At 36.7% G+C, this 24,028-nt stretch overlaps 1 protein-coding gene across 1 annotated transcript in view; it reads right to left on the bottom strand.

Moving 5' to 3' along the window:
* Nucleotides 1–24,028, bottom strand: part of WDR25 (WD repeat domain 25) — a 59,936-nt gene that overhangs the window by 33,515 nt on the left and 2,393 nt on the right. The window contains exon 2 of the mRNA XM_005520129.3: nucleotides 22,498–23,261. Coding sequence (XP_005520186.2) covers nucleotides 22,498–23,202 — 705 coding nt within the window. The 5' untranslated portion in view covers nucleotides 23,203–23,261. The remainder of the gene's footprint in view (nucleotides 1–22,497; nucleotides 23,262–24,028) is intronic.

The raw sequence follows: 24,028 nt of genomic DNA, 5'->3' as shown, positions 1-24,028 counted from the left end.
CTGATTACATGAAATAAAGAAATATTCTTGGCAAAGCTTGCACAACAAAAGCGACTACACTTCATTTAAATAGACCTAATGATTCCCCACTTCAAAAGTTAACCTGTAACATGAGGAAAATCTAATCAACCAAGGAAAAATGAAGACATAAATAATTTTAAAGTATACAGACTGTCTGGGGTTTTGCCAATATAAATAATTAATGTTGCCTCCACGGGAGCCTTTCAAGTCAAAACTGGCAAACAGACCTCTTCAGAAAGAAGTAAATTATATTTTAAAAATGGTAACAGTAAGACACTGAACAATACTGATATAAATATTTCATAGACATTTCTATTAAAGAATTTGCAAATTATATATTCCCATTGTATCAAAAGTGTCCTCAGGACATACTAATCTCATCTGTGAAAACTCTTTTTTTAACTATTTGTTTCAGAAATGGAAGAAGTAAAGAAAACATGGACTCTGGTGAATTCTTATTTTTTGGATGGGATTCACGTCTGGAATTACAGACAGAAAGGTGGATAGCCGAAACCTCATTTCTCTTCAGTGGTTTCAATATCCTTTCCCTGTTAATTATATGCAGTTTCTGGACAAACAGGCTCAATCCTTCAGCATTTCACAGCCCTCTCAGAGGGAGGCCTGCACACACAGGTGTTGTACAGCACCTACACACAGTTGGTGTCTGGATTAAATGCTGCTAAACACTCACAAGTAACACGTGCATGGATGCAGTAACATGGACTAGCAAAATACTAATAACATATTCAAACACTTGATTAAAGTAAGTGCTAATATATTACATAATTATTCAGAAGTAAGCCCTGCAGCTCTCATAAACTGAAGCTAGAGATTAGAAAGAGTTTGTTTATAAAGAATGTTTACCTAAAATTAATATCTCTATGATAAGAACAGAAATACTGTTGAAGTATGAACAAGCTCAGGGTGAAATATTGGTCTGCCATGTCATTTACATGAAAACACAAATTTTCAAAGTAACTCAGCAGCAGTTCTGAGTACTTTCATGACACAACAACTCCTTGTAAAATTTTCTTGTTATTATGGCATATTTGTAGCTGAGCCTGTTGAGCTGAAATGGTTCCAGGTTTATACTGAACTTTTTCCATTCAATATCTGGGCTTCACAAAAATAACAAAGCTGAACAGGCAGTTTCTTTCAGGCTATTTGCACAGAGTAACATCAGAAGTGAATATGTAACAATCTATTTCTTCATGACTCCACACTTCCAAGTCACACATACACATGAAATTCTCCTCTTGGATGGCATTTCAATTCCATTCACACATTACTGTTATTTCACAATGCAGAAAAATTTTACAAAACTCAGTCACTACCACATGATTGCTGAAAACAAAGATATACCTAAGAAAACAGTCAAAATAAATCTAATACTTCCTTTATTTGGCAGAATGGTAACTTATAAGGTTTGTTATATTTAATAAGCAAATGAAAAAATTAAGTAGACTCCTTTAAATGAGAAGATAAAGTAGTATTCTATTTTTTAGTGTTATAATACTTCAAGGATCAATGTCTTGCTTTAATTAGTATCTTTGATCACCATTTTAAAAAAGGGTCTTAAATTTGAGATGGTCTTTTTAAAGACATTTTTTAAAATTAAGCTCCAGAACATTTTTAAATGCTGGAGCATTCCCCCATTCCCTTGAAAATAAAACCATGCTTGAGGGGGTTTGGGGTGGGGTTTTTTTTTGTTGGTTGGTTGGTTTTAGCTTTTTTAAAATGTGTTTCATACTGCAATCATGGGCCATTTCATTGTTCTGTAGCATTTCCAGTGAACGTGTTACAGCAGCAAGCTTTGAGTATTAGGGGCACAAGGTCTACTGCAGTGCAGTGTGTTTGGCAGAGAAGTTTGTTTCTCTAGACAGAGATGAGGGTTATAAGTTTCACATATGCATTTATTTTTAGTATCACAATGTAATGCAAGGCACCTTTGTATTAGAACAAGAATATGTTACAAAGCGACAAAATCAGTTTAAACAAATTAAAATCAGGAGCTATATATCTTATTTGTTTAATGAAGGGTACCAGCAGCACAGGTTCACCCCCACTAAAATAAAAAAATATTGAAATAAGCTCAGTAAGATGATCTTGCCACTAAAAATACTTCCAGGAAAGTGGGCAACTGAAGAGAAGTACTACCACAACTGAGTTCCTTAGATATCATCTGAATTTCTCTGCAGGAATGACTGACACTCCAGCAGGGGAATGTAACCAAAAACTGAGGAGACATGCTGAAGAACCTAAGAACTATCAAATTTTATCAACTTTGTCAGCTATAATCAAGCTGGCAAAGACAAAGAGGGATGTGAAAAAACAACCTAGCTTCTGGTAATAAGTATTAGAGCTTTCATCAATATGTCAGCTAGAACCTACAATATACAACTGTTCAAAACACAGCCGTCATAGAGTTGCTAGCATGTTTTATTAGTTACATTTCTTGACAGTATTAAGTTCCGAGTAAACTGACATGCCTATTTTCATTATTTTTAATGTTTGGTGGTTTTTTTCTACATTGGCAAATGAAATCTTTACAGTTCTAGTTTCCTTCCTTGGAACCAAAATATCATTAGTACAAAAATTCTCCTGAAACTATTTTATTTTCCTTTAAAAATTTCAGGAAAATAAATTACGCAGTTAGACTTTCAAAACACATTGATTCCTTCTACAAAGCACAGATTTGTTTGTTAGAATGTTTTATACCACATGTACCATTTAAAAAAATTGCAGACATTCTCAGAATAAAGTCTTCACTAAATGATATCAAGATCTCTAAACACACTGATCATTCTTTTTACTTTTATTCTGGTAGACAGCTAGTTTTCCAGGTCCTCCATTGTTCTTAAAAAGGAAAGATTCCAAAGGAATAGAGATGCAATAGACATTAAGAGCAGCATTCTTTCCCCTGTTCTAAGATTTGGAGAAACACTTTGTTTTTCATTGCTATGAGAGCACTCCAAGTGGAACCCTGTTGCCTAAGAGTCCTTTAAATACCAGCAGGACTTGTGGGACAGCAGCAGAGCTGGCAGCAAACAGCCTTGGACGGAGATGTCAGGTCAGCACCCTCTGTACCAGCACCCCCCTTCACTCCTGGTTTCACCGCAAACTTTGCAGCACCAAGACCTCAAGTGGAGATGAATGAATCAGTTCATCAGTTCACACAACACTTGCTCATCCCTCTAGAAGGCCTGGAAGATGCAACCTCTGAAAACTACACTAATTTAGACACATGGAGAACTGCAAAAATTTGAACATATATTAGGGTGTGGGACCCATATTATCATACATTTGACTTTGGCTACAGATTTTAATGTCCAAATGAATCAGTAATGCAGGGCTGCCCACGACAGCTTGCAGTAGCATTTTACTGAAGCTATATTGCACAATTAGAAACAAGTCGGAGTCATCTTTACCTTCAGAGGAAGAAACATCAGAGCCCCCTCTGGCAGCTGTACAACTTTGACATCTTGATTTATTTCCACAGGAATAGCCTTATCCTGCAGTTCAGAAACAGGGCTGGAGGGAAAAGATGGCTGCAAGCCCACTGTTTGATGAAGTTCTTGCAGTAAAGGTCTTGAAGTAAGAGCAGATATTTATTTTCCTTATCCAGAGCAGAATACATTTTGATAAATACAACAAGCAGTTTGATTATTTAAGTGACACTGAGGATAATGCTAAATTTTAGTTGTGTAGCAGAGATAACTTTGTACTGAAATTGGGTTAGCCAGAACAAGAAAGTACTGAAAAAACAGGTAATTTTTTTGGATAGTATTTTTAAATTAAACTGAATATTTTTAAATTGCTTTGAAGAATATACCTAGCCTGAAGGCTGCAGGAATAAATTTTGGCTGAGGTCTTTTCAAGATTTTTCTCAAGATATTATTTAGCACGATGGATGTACAATATAGGAACCTCTATTTGTTCTAGTTATACTAGGGTCACCCAGACTGAGAATTTTTCCAATTTTTCTTGAGGAAAACATTCTGCTTTACTACAATTCTTGTACTAAGTTATTATGTGTCTCTAAGCACTGGGGAAATTAATGGGAAAACCAGAAGTTTTTGGTCCAAGTGGCAAGAGTCTCTCAGTGTAAGGTTTGGTCCCCTGCTTCCCTGGAACAAATATTCTGCCTTCTAACACACATATCAAATTGCTGCATGTGAATGGGAAACACTGCTTCCTGAGTTAATTAAAGAGCCTCCAGACATCTCCTAACACAAAGCTGCCTCCCATAATCCTCACAATGACAATTCCTCACAGGGAGATCTCAACAAGGTCCAGATCTCTGCAGCAGGAATTCCTGCTCAAGTGGTGGGTCTCCACTGGATGTGTGAAGGTAAATATGGATGATATGTAGACTTCTAGTATGAAGTCTGTGAAAAATACTGTTAAGCCTTGGAAGCTGAGGAGCATCAAAGAATGAGTAACATGGTGACATTCAAGTGATTTATTTTATTAAGGATATTTGCATTTCCTGGCCACTTACGAGGAGTGTAGGAGGCACATGCCTCAAACACATCAGGATCTCTCAAAGTTACACATTTGATTCCCTGGATATTCAGTGTCTCCTATAAGATCTGTTGACTCAAACAAAACAGTTTGCTCCAGAGATGGGGATGGCCATCTTGTGTGCAGCAGCACACACACATTAACCCTCAGCAAATTCCTGACTTTTAAATGTAATAAAAAAAAATTCTGCTCTGACACAGTTATCTAGAAAAGTTTTAAAACAACTTGTCCATTCTATTTATTTTTTTTTCAGCTCCCCTCCAAGCACACAGCGCAGTTCAGTTTTCTTCACTCAGCACAGCCATCACCATTACTCAGCCTTGGCCCTGAGGTGGGGCCAGGCACAGCACAGGGCTTGTGACCATGTCTTGTTTACTGTACCAAGAGTAGCTTCACCTTCCCTTCCAGCTTTCCCACATGTTCTGTTGCTCATAACAAATACATTTCACTTCCACATTTATCTCCAGCATGCTGGGGCCATTACACACATTTCCACCCTTCATATCTGTGTGTCTCTACACTAAAGAGGGCGATGCTTTAGGTTTGTTTCCCCAAGTAGGTAAGGCCCCCACCACCATTACTCCAACTGTCTCAGGTACACTGCAACTTGACTAATTCACACTAATTTTAGCACAGATATACAACATTGGCTGTGTCATGCTATTTTCCTTTTAAGTATATTCCTTTTTCAAATGAAGTGAATATAGCAGCTCGTCTTCACCAAGCAATTTATACAGCATCAACACACATCATTAAAATACTCAGATTTTTATTTTTTTCTTTTAGGGAACTCAAGTATCTACATATTAGCAGCTTTACATGAAACAAAACTGATTAGCTTTTGTTATTTTACATATCCATATTACTTTATGTTATGTTAAAGTATGTTACTTTACATATGTATGCAAACCATTGTACAAAAAGGGGCCTGGCATTCATGTGACAAACAATAGAAGACTGCAAATATGTTTAATATTCTTTGTAATATAGCTCAGTTCCTAGAACATCATTTAGATTGCCCTATGGAGTTTCTGTACTTTCTACTTTATAACATTTAATCTCTCTCCTGTGAAATCTTGAAGAACAACCTATTCCATAAGTCAACCAACAGAAAGTTATTGACAATGATTTCATGAAGAGCTTTGTCCCAAAGGGCATTGGTAGGTAATTTGCAAATCTAATGTACATCTAGTCAGCAGAGGGTTTTCAATCCTCACTTACATTCCTTCAATGTAGTATAGTGATTCGGCCCATCTGAAGTTGAACAAGAGATCTTTAATTATGTTTTTCAGCAATACAAAGCACAACAGTGTGCATCAAATTTTAAGATTCAAAAAATAACCTTAAAAGGACAACTACTTACTTTTTTCACATTCTGCACAAGACTTTGGTAAATAGGTTTTTCCTTATTAATAGGTTCAGGGTTGTTTATTTTAACAAGAAATTCAAAAACATCAAACACAGATACAACATTCATTTTAAAAATGCAATATATTTTTTTTTTCTTAAAGCCAATAAGTATATTGTACTTCATTTGCCTAGGTATCATAAGCTGAAGAAAAACTACAGCAATTTAAGACACAAGAAGCTGTACATCAAAGAGAGATTATTACTGTAGTCCAAATGTTTCAAAGCTAGTTTCCAGATGTAACTTAGTTTTTAAATTTAACTAGGAGTACAGCTCAAATGAGAAGCCCTGCTACACAAGTGTGGGTGGAAGCATCTATAAATACTCAGAACTGTACATGTTAAAAAGTATCTACTATGCTCTCCAGCAATAGTTTAGAAATTAGGTAACAAGCTTGTTTGCATGTTTGTTGTGACTTTCTCATAGAGATTGTATCACTAACCTTCATTTTACAGCTGGTGCAAGAGCATGCCTTTGCAAATGGAAATTAAAATAATAGCTCCTGTTAAAACCCTAGGACCAGATTAAAAGCAAACTTTCTCCACATGGATGTTGACTTCAAATTATGAATTACTGACAGAGTTATCAGAGTTATATGAACATACTGACACCTGCAAACATTGCCTGGCATTTACACAGGATCCAATTAAGTTATTTTTAACTAGAGAAGTAAATGTAATATTTAGTAAAATACACACCACTGCCCTCGCCTGTTTTGTTCTAAAGCCAGAACACTCTTCATTTAGCAAGCAATAATGCATAGGTGTGGTATTCTATCAGTAGGGGCTGCCTCTGATTACATTTCCATAGTGCAAACCTACTTGGTCAGCACATGTGTGCAGCAGCACCATGAGAACTCCCAGTCAAACTCAGCCCAGAGAGATACCTGTGTATCCCAGCAGAACATCACACCAGCCCCACTCAGCAGCTTTGACACCCAAGCCAGCTCGACTGCTCTGGGCAGCACAGCCCTGAAACATGCACTCAAACCCAAAGGTCACAGGCTCCTGAGTGCTCAGCTCCTTGGCACCACTGCAACATAAACATTTAAACAATGCAGCCTGGGGTACAGCATTTCTCACTGCAGCAGCAGTACAGCACACCTACAGAAAGTGTTACTTCACCTAGAATACTTCATTGCATTTGCTTCACTGCCACTGCAGACTTACAGAATGAAGAATTTCAAAATTAGAACTTAATGCAAAAATTTGGGGTTTGGCTTACTTGAAAATTCTAGTAGCATTGCAGGTGACTATATATTGGCACAAATTTAAAGAGACTAGTGACCGGTTTTGATCAAATCTTTCAAGAGTATTTAAATCATATTTAAGCACATAAATGCAAACAATTTCTAAAATAAACAAGGAAAGTCAACAGCTCAATACCAAGTTTTTTGATAATCCAGACTCTGTACTGAGATACCCAAGAGTAGATTTCTCAAAGAAGAAAGGAGCCCTTTATGTATAATGGCAGGAGAAAAATGTAAGCAAAAAATGTTTTGTTTCAACCCTTTTGGCATAGCAGACACATGGGTGAAAGCTTTTTGATATCATTACCAGACCATTCAGTTAGAATGGGTCTATGACATTACCCAAATTACTTAAAATTAAAACTTGGTGCTTGTGAAAAGCTTGTTTTCTCCAAGTCACTCTACAAATGAAAAATTATCATTGGGAAGTTTCCCCAATGAAGCCCTTAGCAATTTCAACACTATTTTCACATAACATGTTGAAGACCCTTCCACAATCAGATTATCAGATTCACTTTTTTATTTCAGCTTCCTATTACTCAATGTCCCCTCCATTAGTGTTGCCATCACTAAAACACTTTTACTGCTTGAACAAATATTCATCACGCCCCTTGGTTATGCCTTCATGTACCTGCAGTTATCTCCACTTCCACAGCAGAAAGCACAGATAATTAGTTTAATTAATCTTCATGGCTTTTTTCTAAAATTTAGTAGCTTTTCTTCCTGTTCTCTGAACTAGTTTGAAATTATGTCTGAGAGATCAAACATCTGCTTAGCATGTTATAAGTACTGTCTCAGATTTAAAACTTAAAGTATTTCAGGTATTATATAGAAAAACATTATTCTGAAATATAATTATTACTACCAGGATTTCAATGGATTCTCCATTCACACAGGTTAATGAAATGTGCAGGCAAAGAGAATATGAAGTTTTTAAGTAAAAGTAGTTGACAATTGAGGTTTTCTGCTAATTTAAGGCTCTTTTTATATATATTTAAACATATATATATTTTTAATATACATACACATAAGCACATGTAAAGTGCACTGCTGCAAACAAATCAAAAGAAAGATTCACTATTGAAGAAAGATTTATTTTAATGGAAAAACCTTGAAGAGAATCCTTGGATATTGAAATAAAGTTTCTACCTGAAAACTACTGAAGAAAAATGGAAGAGGGAACCTGGAAACTTGACTATAGGGAAGATTTTCTAGGATCTATGAGTGGTTCTTTTTCTGGTTGCAGTACAAGCTATCTTGGGATGTGGAATGCTTTCTGCCAAGAAAAAACATCCTTAGAGAGAGAAAAGCATACAGAGCCTAAGTGCTATGACTGAAAAAAAACCCTTCTGGTATTATCATAAGCCACATTTCTTTAGCTGAAGATGTCAGCGCACCTTTGTAACACCTCATGATGGATCTAGTCTGCCAGTCTAATTTGCTACTGCTTCTCTTATGCTGCCAAAGTAAAAAAAATCAACTGCTTGCTTTTTTGAAAAAAAAAAAGAAATATTATGCACATCACAGTTCAGGTGTTAAATACCAAATGGAATGAAATAAGTGATTATCTGGGCTGCAGTGGTACAGGTAAAGAGTACAGAGGGCCTAAGCAGCTGCAACACTTACAGAATGATTTAAATAAAATCTGGATTTTATACCAAGAAACCTTTAGAAGCAAAATACATTTTTCAAAGTAGGTAAGAGATTCCATAAACATAAGTACTACCTTGAGTAATTATTGCTAATTAACTAGCGATGAGGCACTATTTCCAAATGTGACATTTAAAGCACATAATGTGATTGTGAATATTCACAAAGATAATTAAGTTCATCTGCTTCAAGTCCTTGATTTCAGCACATCTGAAAACACCTCTTAAACTATCATTAGACCTGTAATCAAGTATTTTGTTGCTCAGGAAAATTACATACCTTTGCTTACCTGCTAATATTGGGATATGTATTCAAATGCCAGTACATGGCTTTTGATAAGAAACTCTCCTTCAGGCAAACACTAAGGGAAAAAACCCACTAATTCTGATTGTTTTCTCAGAAGGGACCATTACAATTTAATTCCTCACACCATCAGATGGAAATAAAACCAAAAGTTTCTGAGTTTCCCTAACAGAACTCAAGATCATAAGACTGACGTGAGCCATACCTGACTGAAAATATTCATCATCAAGTCAAAGGTATCCCCAATGCACATACTGAGGACACTATTCATGTTAGGTTGCATGCTTTCTTCCATCTTCCTTATAACTAGGTCCATTTCTCTAAAAAAGAAAAAAAAATAAAAAGCAACCAAATTCAGCGATGAAACACAATGTATAAGGTAAAAATGTGAAAATCAGAAAATGCACTGACTTCATTCTGTTGGAAAAAAAGTTTTAATCATTACTGTCTTCAGGGGCAGAAGGAGACTTTGATCATTAACTCTGATCTTGGTCTTGATCAAGACCTTCTTGGAGAAATAAACTCTGAAAACAGGAAAAAAAAAATGACCCCAAGAACAGAATGTCGGAAGAGTCATGACTTGGTGTTTTGTCCTTTGTTATTTTAAGATTAAAGACAGCTTCTTTCCACTAGAAAAGAGATTAATGAATAATGTGCTCCAAGATGGAGAAGAAACATTTAGACAGCGTTCTAAAGTACAAAAGGTTAAATTTACTCTATTGCTCTCCAATTATTTGACATAGAGGATTTTTAATCAGTCAAAACAAGAGTGTGGATAGTTATATCCTATAAGGGTGTCCTACTGGTCTGTATCTCTCAGCCCAGTATGAATAGCAGTTTTATTCTATACCAGAAAACTCTTCCTGATCAAACTTTTATCAAGGATTACGTTTAAAGAGAAAAATAAGGCAAAATCTTCTTAAAAAAAGAAAAACGAAATGTTCTTAAGGTGCATAGTGCCAAGAAACTCCTGGCCTTGTCTAAAAGCCAGTTCCTGCTGCTGCCTGGCTGCATTAAGTGCAGATTTACTGTTCTACTTCAAAGCCCATCATAAGCACCGGCAACGCCAGCTGCCAGGAGAACAGAGGGGATGAGACACTCTGTGCCACAGGTCATTAACCCCAGTCAGCACCCTGCTCATACCAGCAGCCAGCTGGACTTCACTTCGGAGGGTATCATCCTCCAGGAAAGTTGGTCCATTCCTCAGCAATGGAGAACACCTGACCCCAAACACAGCATCTATCTCATGCAACCAATCCAAGGCTTGTTAAGGACCTCCTCATGAGATCTACATTTTACCCACCTTCCCCAATATTTGTTTCCTTAGACTATATATAGACTGAGAAAACAAGAAGAAAAAAAATGTTCTACAGTCTCTGGAGATTAACAACTGAGAATTACGACCATGTTGCTGCACTCCTACTAAAGACACGAGTTCAGATAAAAGTGATCTTCAACCAAACTAATCAATAAAATCATAACTGTAGTTCTCTTCCAAGTGCTCAAAGTATGTTTCAGAGAAAATCAACCTACTCTGGATTATTCAAAAGAAGAAATACAGGAGAATACTGAAACTTCCTTTCCCTTTCCTTATTCTGTGCAAGAACACCAAAATGCTGTTGAAACACTTTCTTACAATTATTTAGTAGCAACCTTTGGCAAGGTTCATGAGGAATTATTCTGTTCCCAGATAAAGCAGTCAGCAAAATAAAACAGGCTGTGGGAGGTTACACCACACTAATTACTACTACACTACCATTACTACCACCAAGCATAACAGGTAAACCCTAAGGCAAGCCAGGTTGCCAAACTGGCATTACTTGAAGCCCAACTGCTCCAGTGCACATCCTCAAAGCTACTGACATTTTAAAACCCCCAGAGCAGTGTGTTACTGCTTTTTGTAAAAAAACAACCAAGGAATAGAAGGATTAAATAAAAAGTAAAATTATGTCACTAGTATTTTCTCCTATTTTATTTGTAAGTATGACAAGATAATGTCTTCAGGCATTTTAGGGGTATAAATATCTATGTTTCTGATGCTCATCATTGAATTTACAGTAAATTAAGAGGAAAGCAACAACTTAAAACATGTTTTTCAATTGAATTCATCTGTTTTACAGAGATGGCATGATGGTATTAGACCATATACACCATAATACATAGATTATTGTATGCTGTTTTCTCAAACCATTTTAAAATCCAAATTAAGTATCCTCTGAATTATTGCAGAGATTTGTACTAAAGCAGCCTAGAAATTAACACCCTATGTATTAGGCAGTCCAAATGAAATATCAGAAACTCTCAGCCAAAACATCAAATAAGTCTCAAGAACAGTTGAGCAAAGTCAGACCAGACAGGAAGATTCACACCAACAGAGACTTCTTTTGATGTCTTAGTCATCTGTACTGATCAATCTTTCTTAGCTAATTCCCACTACTTACAAGAGAGATGGGCTTACCAAATGCTCAGTCACATGACAAGCTGACAAAAAAGAAAGAAAAGAGAGAAAATCGGAAAACTAAAAGAGAACCACTATTTTTTACCCTGAAGACAGGCAACCTTTACATTATATGCAATGCTCACAGAAAAAACCAATTTGTAAATAAGCATATATATCCAGTAAAGGATATTGAAAATCATCAGTTATCGAGGACTCTCCTTCTCAAAAGCAGTTTCTGCCATGCCATCAATCATCATCTTTTAACACAGCATTTTCTTTATTGTGCAGAAAGATTTTGGGACAGCTACGCCTGAAGCTTATCACAAGTTTTCCATAAACCATTGCCTCTGAGGAATATGCTCATATAGATCACATTCTCAGCCAGCTAAAAGTTATGAGCGTGACTAGGTTTTCCTGTAGCTACAAAATAGCAATTGTACATTCATGCTGGGCAGACAGTGCAAGAGAGTAACTTCCCACACACACCAAAAAAGTGAAGAATTTCCATCTAGTTTGCAGTTAACCTTTAAGTGTTTTGTGACTAACCACTGCACTATGGCTAACCCTGTGGATGTTCCTCAAATGGCAAGTTCCTGGAAAACACAGAAGTGAAAAGAAGTTACAGTATCCTTATAAATCAGCTAGTGATTCAAGCTATTGTTTGTTCTAGAATATGAAAAATCAGAATTATTTTAGCATAAGACTAAGTATAGCAAAGATACTTAAATCCCCACCCCTGCTGTATACTACATATCCACAAAAATTTACTTCAGATACATTAGCTACATCGCACACAGCAGGAGGTGTATTTGGGATGACATGGTTCAAGCAGAGCAGTTTGACACACATATTCAAGGAATTTAGAGAAACATATACTTAATGACAGGTAGCTATTAAGAATTACTTTTAAACCACTAAATTCCTACTGCTGCCCCTATGTGGGAGAAGAACATGGCATAAATTTGGCAGCTTCTCATCAACTTCAGAATGCAGTGTAGAGCATGTAGTAGTGTGTTAAGAATAACACCTGTGCTCACAACACCTAGAAGTACAAACCCAGTAATGGTTCCTAGCAGACAGTATTCACAGAAAACACTTCAGCAATCAAGATCTTACCAGCAGGCAAAGGAGAAGAACTTCAAATGTATTGCAGCTCTCCAGGAGATAATTAGCTAAATTACTATAGCCACTTATTAAATAATCTGGTTTCCCCTTCATCTCTATGAATCATATTCATTAGCATCAATCACTTCTTCAAGTCACAAACATTTATGCTCTATTAAAAGCAGGGATTCCTCATAAGTGCTAGACACCTTAATTTCAGACTTAGAGCACTTTGGAGGCAAATTGCCTTAAGTATCCTCAGTTCCTACAGGTAAGGAAGGACTGGCTACTTTGACAAGCATATCCCACAGACACTTGCATCCCACAGACTGGGAACATCCACTACTGGTGTAAGAAGTGCTGCTCTATTCAGAACACAAGTCTTAGCAACTGCACTCCCAGTTTCTGAAATACTGTGTGTCTACTCCTGCTGATCTGTGACTTATTTCTGAAAACAAGAAGGAAAAAACCACCACAGACAAACTCCTTTTAGTTTTATGGTTTTTTTCTTAAGCTTCAGTTATACAGTAGCTATCAAAATTCAAACCATGGCTGTTTGTACTGTACTATCAATACTATCATACCTTTTTAATATAAAACTGCCAATCAGATAAGGCTACTCATGTGCTCTACAGCTTTATATTGATTTATGTACATATATAAAACCAGATACCATAAGACACCATCTTCTTCACAGAGTCAATAAAACAAAGTACAAACAAAACAAACAGAAAGGAATGATTAAACCTGTCCCATTCTTGCATGCTATCCACTGGGAACACCTGGCACAGCAGGGACAACAGCTATGGACAAGTTCTGGTGACCCAACCATCCAATGAGTGGCAGCTGTTCATCAGCACAACAGAGCTGGACAATTTCAGCTGTGCACACACTGTCAATGAATTTGTGCAAAGGCACACAGCAACACATCACTGCAGCAGGTCTAAAAATAATAGTAGAGAGATGTACTTAGGGACTAATTTCTGCTTGGAAGAAATTACCTGAGTCAAATTTACAGGCAAATTCTGTCCATCCCCAGTGTTAACCAGGTGATTTTCTTGTTTTAAAAAGTAACTTTTGCAGTCTTACTGCCCCACCCTGATTTGGAGTACTATCTGAGAGGCTGTACACAGTTAGTGATTTAGAACAGCTATCTGAAAACCTGAGCTTTAATGAATCTTGCATTTATCAGTCAGCCTGGGCTAGTTACATTTTCCTTACAACTTCGTTCTTTCAACTAAAAAATAAACCATTTATTATTCCCAAGGCTATTGACAATGTTAATAAGTGGGGGGGAAAAAATAAAACACAAACAAGAACAAAGAGAAAAACCCAATAAATTAAAACAAAATATTAAAGATCCTCTTCTTTGGAAAACATAAATGCAGTACTAAACCCACTGATGTCAGTGACATAACCCAGTACTAAACATGAAAACTAGTTATTTAATTATGGAAATAAACTATTAATTATGTCAAGCAGCTACGTGTCTTACTAGCAATGAGGCCATTTTAACCAGCACCATTTCAGTACCAGCGAGCAGAATAAGATTGAACTACCTAATTAATTTTAATTTCTTCTGCATTGTTAACATAGTGCTAGCTTTAACATGTTTATATGACTGTGTCAGCCCTAACCACCTGCACCCCTAACTCCCATCCTTTCCATAGAAACCCAGCTGTGTCCCTCCCTCAGCAGATAAAAATACAAAATTCCATGCACTAGTTCACAATGTTCAGGATGAGAAAAATTCTTTTAAAGAAGGAATTATAATTTGGAAAGAGGCAAGGAGACTAGAGAACAGGACAGATTCCTAATTCTGACTTCAGGAAGCAAAGGTGTTACACAGCTGGCACATGCACAACACACAAGCACATGCAGCCTTCACTATCACGCCCAGTATTCCTAATCCATCAACCAACCAAAACATCTGAGAAAGGCAGAAGTTTTTATAACATTTTCAGGTATGCCCTAGAAGAAAAACAGCAGTTTTATTATTATAAAATAAAACCTCCACAAGCACAGTGAAGGTAAAGATCAGCTGTAACAATCTAACCAGCCCATCACCCAGCACGCACGAGCTGGAAGACAAACCCAACACAATTCCACACCAGCCGCAAAATGCTTTTTCTTTGAAGAGAGATGATTACTGCAATGAAACATGATATGTATGATAAAGGACAGTAAGTCATTAGTTCCATAGTTATGAAGCAACTTCTTTGAAGAACAAGGGGTTTTCTAATGTTTCTTTCTCCTATAATTTAAAGGGAATTTATAACTAACAATTGTTTTCTTAGAATAAATACATAGCAAAGGCATCAATTAAGTTACGAGGCTTCATTCAAAGATCAGGTTTCAGCAATCCTTGGTACATTCACTGGTATTATGACCTTAAAGATGCAGCTATATGATTCATACTAAAAATAAAATCCGCTTTTAAAAAAGCAAGGACGTGAACATACTGAAAAGAATAGAAACTTCAGGAAAACTCTTTCCAGCCCTGATGCCAGATCAATCCTACACAAGTAATCCCTCTATAGAACCTGAAAAAGTAGAGCAAAATTTCTCAAAAAGTTGTTTCCTTGACAACATTGACAAACCATGAAGGGTAAGGAATCAAAGTCATAAGATGCCTTGTGGCTTTGTTAGCAGATTTTTTTAAATATATAGCAGTATGGGTGATGCTGCTATAAAGCCAGATTTCTAGAAAAGAAGCAAAGTTAGATTGGTGTGATTTATATTTTCAAACAGCAAAAATATTCTAAATTTCTTAACCGTTACAAAAAAATTGAGATACTCCCATAATATATTACAGTCACTTAAAACTACCCTAGCTCTCTTTTTTTCCCACATATCAAAATCTTGACTTTCTCACCAGCAATCTTACTGACACACCCAGAATGGGGATAACACCATCATATATGTCTCCCATCTCAGCTGACATTCTGCCACTAGACTGCACAGCAGCTGCCCACACAGATCCTGTAACTGGAGAGTTTACCTTACCACATTACCAGTTCAGCTCCTTTAGAGGCACTGCTCCACTGACATCTCTAGCCCTGACCCTCTTCACTAGCAGGCTGGCTAGTGCTGGGAAAAACACAAGGTTGCTTTATCCTCTGCTACTTCAGAGACACAGGAAATACCTGGAAGAGCTCCCAGAAGAAAGGAAGTGCAGAGCTCACCCATTTGGGACAGATGGATTGCTAAGAAAAAAGTCAGATAAACACTTTCAATTCCTCATACTTCTGCAAATAATGATACAAGTAACCCAAACTCTATTTAGGTAACATAAGAGAATAGAATCCTTTCTTCCACATCACTGTTAAGGATATTTAGTTCTCCTTGCTTTTGGATTTCTACAGGAAAAAAGGTTTGTGAAATAATACTGTCACAACAACTGTGTTATCCTGTGCATCTCACCTGTGGCCACTTTGCACCTGTTGATCAGTGTCAACCAAATTTCACAGAAGACCTCAGTATTTTTCCCTCAAGGCTTAATCATGCTAAGCACCTGAATAAAAGAGAAAAACACTGACGAGGATTTGTAGTCAGACTCAAAATACAGACAGGCTTCAGTAACTTCCATGTTCTTGGAAGAACTTTTCTTTTCAAAGATTTTCTTTAAATAGTTCCCAATTTATTTCTGTGGGGGCAGGGGGGAGCACAGGCATACTAGCTATATTCTGAACTATCCATCCCATTCTTCTCCCCCACAGCCACATCCTCTAACACAGCCATAAAGCTTCACAAGAACACTTGGGGTTATCACTTTTGCATTCTTTAAGGAGATCCTAAGTCAGGAGTCATTTCCAAGTGGAAAAAATACTCATGACATCACAAAGCTAAAAACCTCACCCAGAAGCTGAGAGGCTCACTGTATCTTTGCCCTCCCTCTTTTCTTCAAATGTCAGTCTTCATAAAAGTGTTAAAATAAATTCTAATCCAAAGCAGTACTGAATTTAGTTCTTGTTAGTGCAGAAGGAAAGAAACAATGTCTTATCAAACCCTACAGAGATGAGGATGGTGCTATTTATACTCAAAGAAACATATTCCTTTGAAAAAATCCTTTGAGGCTTAAGAGTGTGTCAAACACTTAGAACATAATAAAAACTACACAAGTCATCTCCAGCTGTGGATTCCAAAAAAGTGAACAAAGGCTTTACAAGGATTTCTGTTTCCTTGACAACAGCATCACTGGAAACAAGAAAATAATTAAAAAAATATATCTCTCTAACAGCAATCTCTACACATTATCAAGGTACTAAAATACCAAATGTGAAACAACTCTTACCCACACAAACCTTTGGGATGAAGAGACCAAAATTCACCACTTTCATGAACTGTTCTTTGCTGATATATGTCACCAGCTTTTGCAGAACAATTGTGAGAGCTATCTATTACATCATGACCTGGATTATCACCTACCCATGGCCCAGCCAGAAGCTTTCACTGATGGTCAAGTACATTCCTTCCTGCATGACATTCCTTTCCTTACAAAAATAAGCATTTTGGAGGATATTTCTCATTGAGGAGTATGAAATAATTTTGTTAGAAGAAGATCAAGGCATACAAAAAAGGCTGGTACTACTATGCATGTACCTATCACATAAGTGTACTGCCATCATAATTAGCAATCTTAAAATCACTGGAAAAAAATATGCACAGTTCTAAACAGACAAGGGAAGAAGGCCAGAACCTTCATAAAAAGTCTGTTTCAGTCTTTCAGAACAGCCAATTTAGTAGCCTCTTCAACAAGAAAACAATGGGTTTTTTCCCACAGCTAGGTAAGCAGCACACAATATCCAGAATATGAGCATTCCCTTGCCACTTCCAAGATAATGGGGAGAACTGCTTGTTATTTTTAATATACATTATTTAAAATGTATCAACAGACATCTTCAAAACATTTCAAATAAAGAACATATGTATCAAATAGGATGACTTCCCAATTTGTCATCTTAACCTACAGTTAAAGGAATGTTGCCACACCTAGATTTTAAAAATCAATCAAAGAGTTGCCCTACTTGAGGTACTAGCAGCATGATAGCTAATTCTGCTTAGTGAACAGTTTGAATCCAGCCTAGCTGTGACAGGGCTACAGCCATCTGACAGCTATGCCTGAGTGTACAGGAAATATGCTGGCAGCTTAAATTTATTCCTTAATGAACAGACAGGCCTGTGACAGAACAACAAGAAACACTGCCTATTCCGAGTGAATTGTGTACTGAACGGTTGAAAACCGAAATATTAGATTTTTTTACTCTGAGGCAGGATAGTGGCCAGTAGCTAGGAAAATTGTGTTGCCACTATCTGTGCATACAGTTTATGGATTGAGGCTATCATTTTCTATCATTCAGTCCAATACAACAGGATCAAGAATAACAAAATTCCTGGAAAATACTACTGTTCCATCTTTCTCCAAACAGACACAAAACCACAAAATAATAAAATATTTTGAAAGTATGATCGAAAATTGTATTTCCTGTGGCATTTGACACACTCCAGGAACCAAAATCCATACATTAAATTTAATGAGTATAAGTAACATACCACTCTAAATCTAATCATCACAAAAGAGTCTCAGAAGACTGGAACAGTATCTGGAAGAAATCTCTTGAGGTAGCAAGTTACAAAGATGAACTACTTAGGAGCTCAGAAATCCTAACTTGAAAATAAGCACAGACCAGAAAAGGACGTAAGGGCACCACACACCTTTGACTTGTTCTTCTTTACACATCTACTTAGAGACTGACCCCTGGGCTAGACAGAGCCCTGATCTGAACCAGTATGGTTGTTATGTTCTTAACCATGGGGAGTCATCAATGCCCCTGTTCAAGAGGTTGATGTTATTAAACTCATCCTAAAAACTTTATACTTTATACTTTACTTGTATAGATAGAGCTGTGACTAAATTACCATTCAACTAGGCCAGTAGGGAACAAAATACATAAGAAAAACTTGCAACAATGTATTAGAACACAAAGTGCTATTAATATACTTTTTGCATACTCAAGAATTGCAGCATTTTCTTTCCTTGATCTTGTTTAACAATGGAGAGTGAAAGTGCTGAAAATTAAGAAATCCTCTGCAACAAACATAATACCTGCTGTGATGCTTTAAATAAAATATGAGAAACACAAAATTAACAGCTAACAGATGATTATATAAAGATGTTACCTTGAGTTAATTTGAAGGCAATAATAGAATAAAGGCATAGGATGCTGAAGTTATGAACAATTGTTAAAAAGCTAAGTACAGTACCAGTAACTACTGAAAATGTTAACATCTGTGTGGCTCTGTGTAATGACAAGATCTTCCAAATAAAAGACACTGACAGTGTGAATGCAGCATTGTGGTTTCTGCAACAGATAAATGTCTTTCAAGACACAACTTTTTTATGTTCTCTGCTACCAGAGGCAAAAAGCTGTATTCAGTGGTAAACTGTGATTCTGGATTCTGTATTTGGGGTTCTAAATTAGAAATACCTAAACAAGGCCTGATGTTCAGAAAGCATTCAATATCCACACTATGGGAACCAGGCATCTTTAACAGCAGTGATAACTCTCAACATTTATGCCAAAAAAAACCAAAAACAGTAGATGAGATATTAAATCATGAACACTATTTTGGTGTTTAAGCAGGAAAACCCAAAAATGGCAGTAGATGCCTAAAATTCATTTACAACAGCTATTCAAACAGAAGGTAGAGAAGTGTTATTCAAAGAAAACAAGTTTAATCAATTCAGACAACAGTGTTTCACAGTCCTTAAAATACTTACCTAAACTAAAAACATACATCACTCACAACACTGCTAGAGTATAACTGTGAAGAGCAGCACTGCCACAGTAAGAGCTCCCCATTCCCTACAAATTTAAAATTTAGCATTAAATATTCTCGTACTAATGCTCCAGATTTGAAGAACTGTAGGTAATTTCCAATGCCTATCCCTTCCCAGATGGAGTTCTGACTTATTTTCAGGGGTTTTCTTATACATTTAGCAACACATGCATAAACTTGTAACTTTGGTCTTTCAACACACAACATAGAGGCAAATATTAAAGTCTTTAAGTCTTCAGAGGCAGTTTAGTTCCCATCCCTTTCTAATATGCCGAAGTGCCCCATCTGCTGGTAGGAGTGTTACTCTAAAGAATTCCACTCCTGAGCTGGTAACTGATACTAACTTGAGGTGTTTTAAATGCAGCAATACAAAAGAAATCAGATAACATACTTTCAAAGAAAACCATAAAATGCTGTAACACAGTTCATTCATTCCTAACTATGCAAGATACTTTTACTAAATGCTTCTGATGACCTTCCAGCTCTAGGCTATTCTTCAGACAACAGAAACTGAAAACATCAACTCATTTATTGTAAATACTTTAGTATGACTTACACTGATTCATAAAGATATGTCAAAGAGCACTTTTCAACCTGAGAGAACATAAATGGAAGACTGTTCTTTTCTCCTGATCTAAACAGGACACATACACATACTTAAAAAGTAAAAAATGCACATAATCAGTTCCACATACACATTTTAGATATGTATCTGTGTGATACAAATTACTTAGTTATCTTAATGGGATGGGAATGGGGAATAGATGGGATTAGATGGGAATAAAAAATTATGATCACTAAGGTAAGTAAACCAAGTGTTTCTTCCTTCTCCTTGCCAAATTAAAAAAAAAAAAAAATCCTTTCACACAAGGGAAAATTATTAGCTTGTGATAAAAGAAGAAATTATTAAGCACATAAGAACAGATAAAATATACAAAAGTGGCTAAATACTACACAAATTGAGTACAACTACAGAGCTCTGGCTCAAGCACCACTTAAACTACCACAGGCATCTCAAGTTAGAACACATATACAACCTGTGAAGTTTAAAAGGATGAGGAAAAAGAATAGTTGACCCGCATTTTCAATCAGTTTTTTTATGCCTATACAGGGAAATGGCCAACTTCAGGAAACATTAGACAGCCAAAATCAATTCCCAGAAGGTAAAGCACTGCTGTGACAGTCACCAGGGATTTCCGTGCCCGTGATCCCAGGAAGGGAGGGAATTTGGGAGCCTAAGAGCAGGTGAATCCTCGGTGCCACCGCGCCCTCTGGTGCCCAGCCCGGCCCGTGTCCCGGCGCCACCGCCGCGAGGTTCCCCTGCAAAGAGCACCAAGGAGCATCCATCGCTTGCTGCGCCTCTACGAGCTGCCTTCCAGAAGTTAAAGCGTGGTTTCAGATACTTCCTAAGAGTTACGTTATTCCTTTATTAACTTTTTAGACCCGCATGCTCTGAAGTGTTGCCAACACTAATATACTTCATTTATATTGAATTTTGAAGGTTTGGAAGCCCTAAAAAACTCTGATTTCTTCAAAAACTGGCTTTGCTGTCAATGACTGCTTCCACGCAGGCATGGAAACACTGATTCAGAAAAACAGTTTTCCTTTATGCTCAGAGGACAAACCAAACTGGCCATTATTTCAACTTTTTAATAATTTTATATTGCAGGAACAACATAAATTTTAGATTTGTATACCAAATTCAACACTTCACCGATCAGTAAAATGAAGCTCTGGAATAGTCAACAAACATTAAGCAGATGATGTAACAATTTAAGACAAAAGGTCAAATTCAGACATCCGGACATCAGTATTGTACAACCTGAACTTACATTGCTAACAGAATAATAAACATTGCTGCTTAACAGAAACATCCATCAGCACTTTTTGCATATCTTAGCCTTTTCCCTCTAAGTCTGTCCTTCAAGCAATAGCCAAGATATAAAAAATATACTAAAGACAACTTGCAAGGAGAAACAAAGGTATTTTTACCTCCATTTAATGTTTAATAAAAGAGGTTTAAAAATCCTGGGGAAGAAGATGGAGGAACTATGTTGGTATGCTGGTACAAGGGATGTTCTTGTCCCTATTTAGAAAGGTTTACTAAAGTATTAAATTTTAGAAGCATGAAAATAATTGTGCCTGCCATGGTAAATACACATTAGATGCAATAAACCATGTCTTCCAGGAAAGGACACTTTTTTCTGTGCACTCTTACCAAAGCTATGTTCCTGTGCAAGGCCACTTCATTACTTGAACCCAGAGGCACAATCAGCCCTATATCTGGGAAAGCATACACATAAAATACCTTTATTACCCATTTTAAAAACAATAGCTCATTGAACTGACTAAATTACCAAAGAACTGAAGACAAATTCATTAAAGCTAGGAGGAAAATTCACTCTGAGTACTGAGCAATTAACTCTTGAAACAAATTACAGTGGGAAGACCCCTTAGATCATGACAAGACGCCATTCTGAGATGCAAAATCAATCTGACCTGACCCACCTCCTCCAGCAGATGTCACAGAGGCCTGTCAGAAAGGTAAAGTTCTTCAAAATATTATTCCAGTGTTGGCAGTTAGTTGCTTAATAACTCAGGGCAGAATCTATGTGCATACCATAGTGCTCATGGCCATTGTGATAAAACACTGATACAGATCATGAGAAATGACCTAACAGAAATCTAACTTCTTAAGGTCTAAAACACTGACATGACTAAAATAAAAAAAAAAAAAAAATAAAACTACCAAATTCCAAGCTAATGGAACTAACTGTGAGTATAGTGAAGGATTAGACTGCAAGTTCATAATAATCTTATAAAGCATCTCCTCAAATTCTGAGTACATTGGAACTGTTAAATACACACAAGCAAGGATGTTATTTCCAGAAGAGTATTGTTTAATACAATATTTTTAAGTCTGATGACTGAGCCACAAAGCATCTTTATTTACATTACCTTGACTGTTTTGTCCATAGAAGCTGAGAGAAGCATGTGACTTTGTTCCCGTACAGGACACCACTGGATTTCATTAACAGGGCCGCTGTGTTTAGACATGTAAAATATTAAGCTTTTGGGAACTTCAGTTACTTTATATTTAGATCCCAAATATGGCTTAATTAATTCAGAGATCTTTCTCAAAGTCTGCTCTCCTGATACACTTGACTTAACATCACAAACTGAGCTACCTCTCTGGTCAGATTCTTCCTTTTCAGGCTTACTTGAATTTTCTTGACGCAATCGTTTAGGGATATATGGTCTAATTCCTGTTACGGTACTAGCGCTGTCTTGATGTGTTCTCTTCTGGGAAACGCCACTTCCAGAATTTGTTGAGGAGCTTGAAGCCTGTTCATAGTTTTTGTAAGCCACAGATAATGCAGCATGGCCAGAGCACACCCTCCGACTGTAGGGAGGTGCCAAGGCAGTGTTGTTATTCTGTGCACAATGCTCAGGGGGATCTTCACAAACCCTGCTCCTGCTAGATCTGCCAGTCCTCCCAGCAGGGTGCATTTCATATGTAGATTTTGTACTACCACGTGCAAAGTGCTGAACACAACTCACAGAAGAACTCAGCTGGTTTGCTCGTCTGCCAGAAGCATCGGGGGCTTCAGTCTTTTCAGTTTCTGTCTCAGAGTCTGAATCTTCATAAGCAACCAAACTCATTATGGCTAGACACAGCAGACTCCAGAGATCTCAGTGCTGCAATCCTCCAAAATTATGATCTAAAATAAAGAATTGATTATTCAGAGCACAATTAATTACAGAGTCTACAATTTTAGTAACTTAGGGATATAAATATGCCTTTTTTAACAAAAGAAAAAAAAAATTCAAAACTCTTATTTCTGTTTATTAATGGAACTCATTCCTCTATTATAACACAATGTACATTCTATTAAACAACACGATTTGCCTCCAAGCCCTTTGCATACATTTTTAATGCATTGCAGAGGTGTATTTGCATACCACAAAACAATGACAATGAGGATGAAAAAGAAAACAACCTTGCAATACAAATACAGCAAATTACTTTGCCTTACTTCTAGCATTACTTCTACACATACAGAGAGAAGAAATTAATTATGTAGTGGTTTTGTATGTACATTTATAAGAACACAAATACTACAACCCTTCTGGAGTCAGTCTAACAATATCTATTTCTTAGCAGTACAGATAATTTGAAAGAAGTGTATAGGAGTTCAACTGGAAGTTAAAATGCAAACCCATTTTTTGACCCTTTCAGCAGCCTTGCAGTAAGAGGAAATTCTCCAACTATATCCACAGACCATGTTCCACAAAGCCTTTAGTTTTACGGATCAGATATGCCAGAAGCTACATTGAATTCACTATTTGCATTTACTTTCAGAAAAAAGAAAGCATAGATGCCTCAACTGTGGAGTAAGTTTTTTTCAACATGTTCAGGGGAAAGAAATCTCATGCCAAGACTGCATGTGTAACATGCAGAATAATTCAATAATCCCACCAAGATTTT

This window comes from Pseudopodoces humilis, chromosome 7 (assembly GCF_049639895.1).
Source record: "Pseudopodoces humilis isolate 2021_Gansu_Grassland_sample_001 chromosome 7, ASM4963989v1, whole genome shotgun sequence".
Taxonomy (NCBI): Eukaryota; Metazoa; Chordata; class Aves; order Passeriformes; family Paridae; genus Pseudopodoces; species Pseudopodoces humilis.
This window is presented reverse-complemented; position numbering and strand designations above follow the sequence as displayed.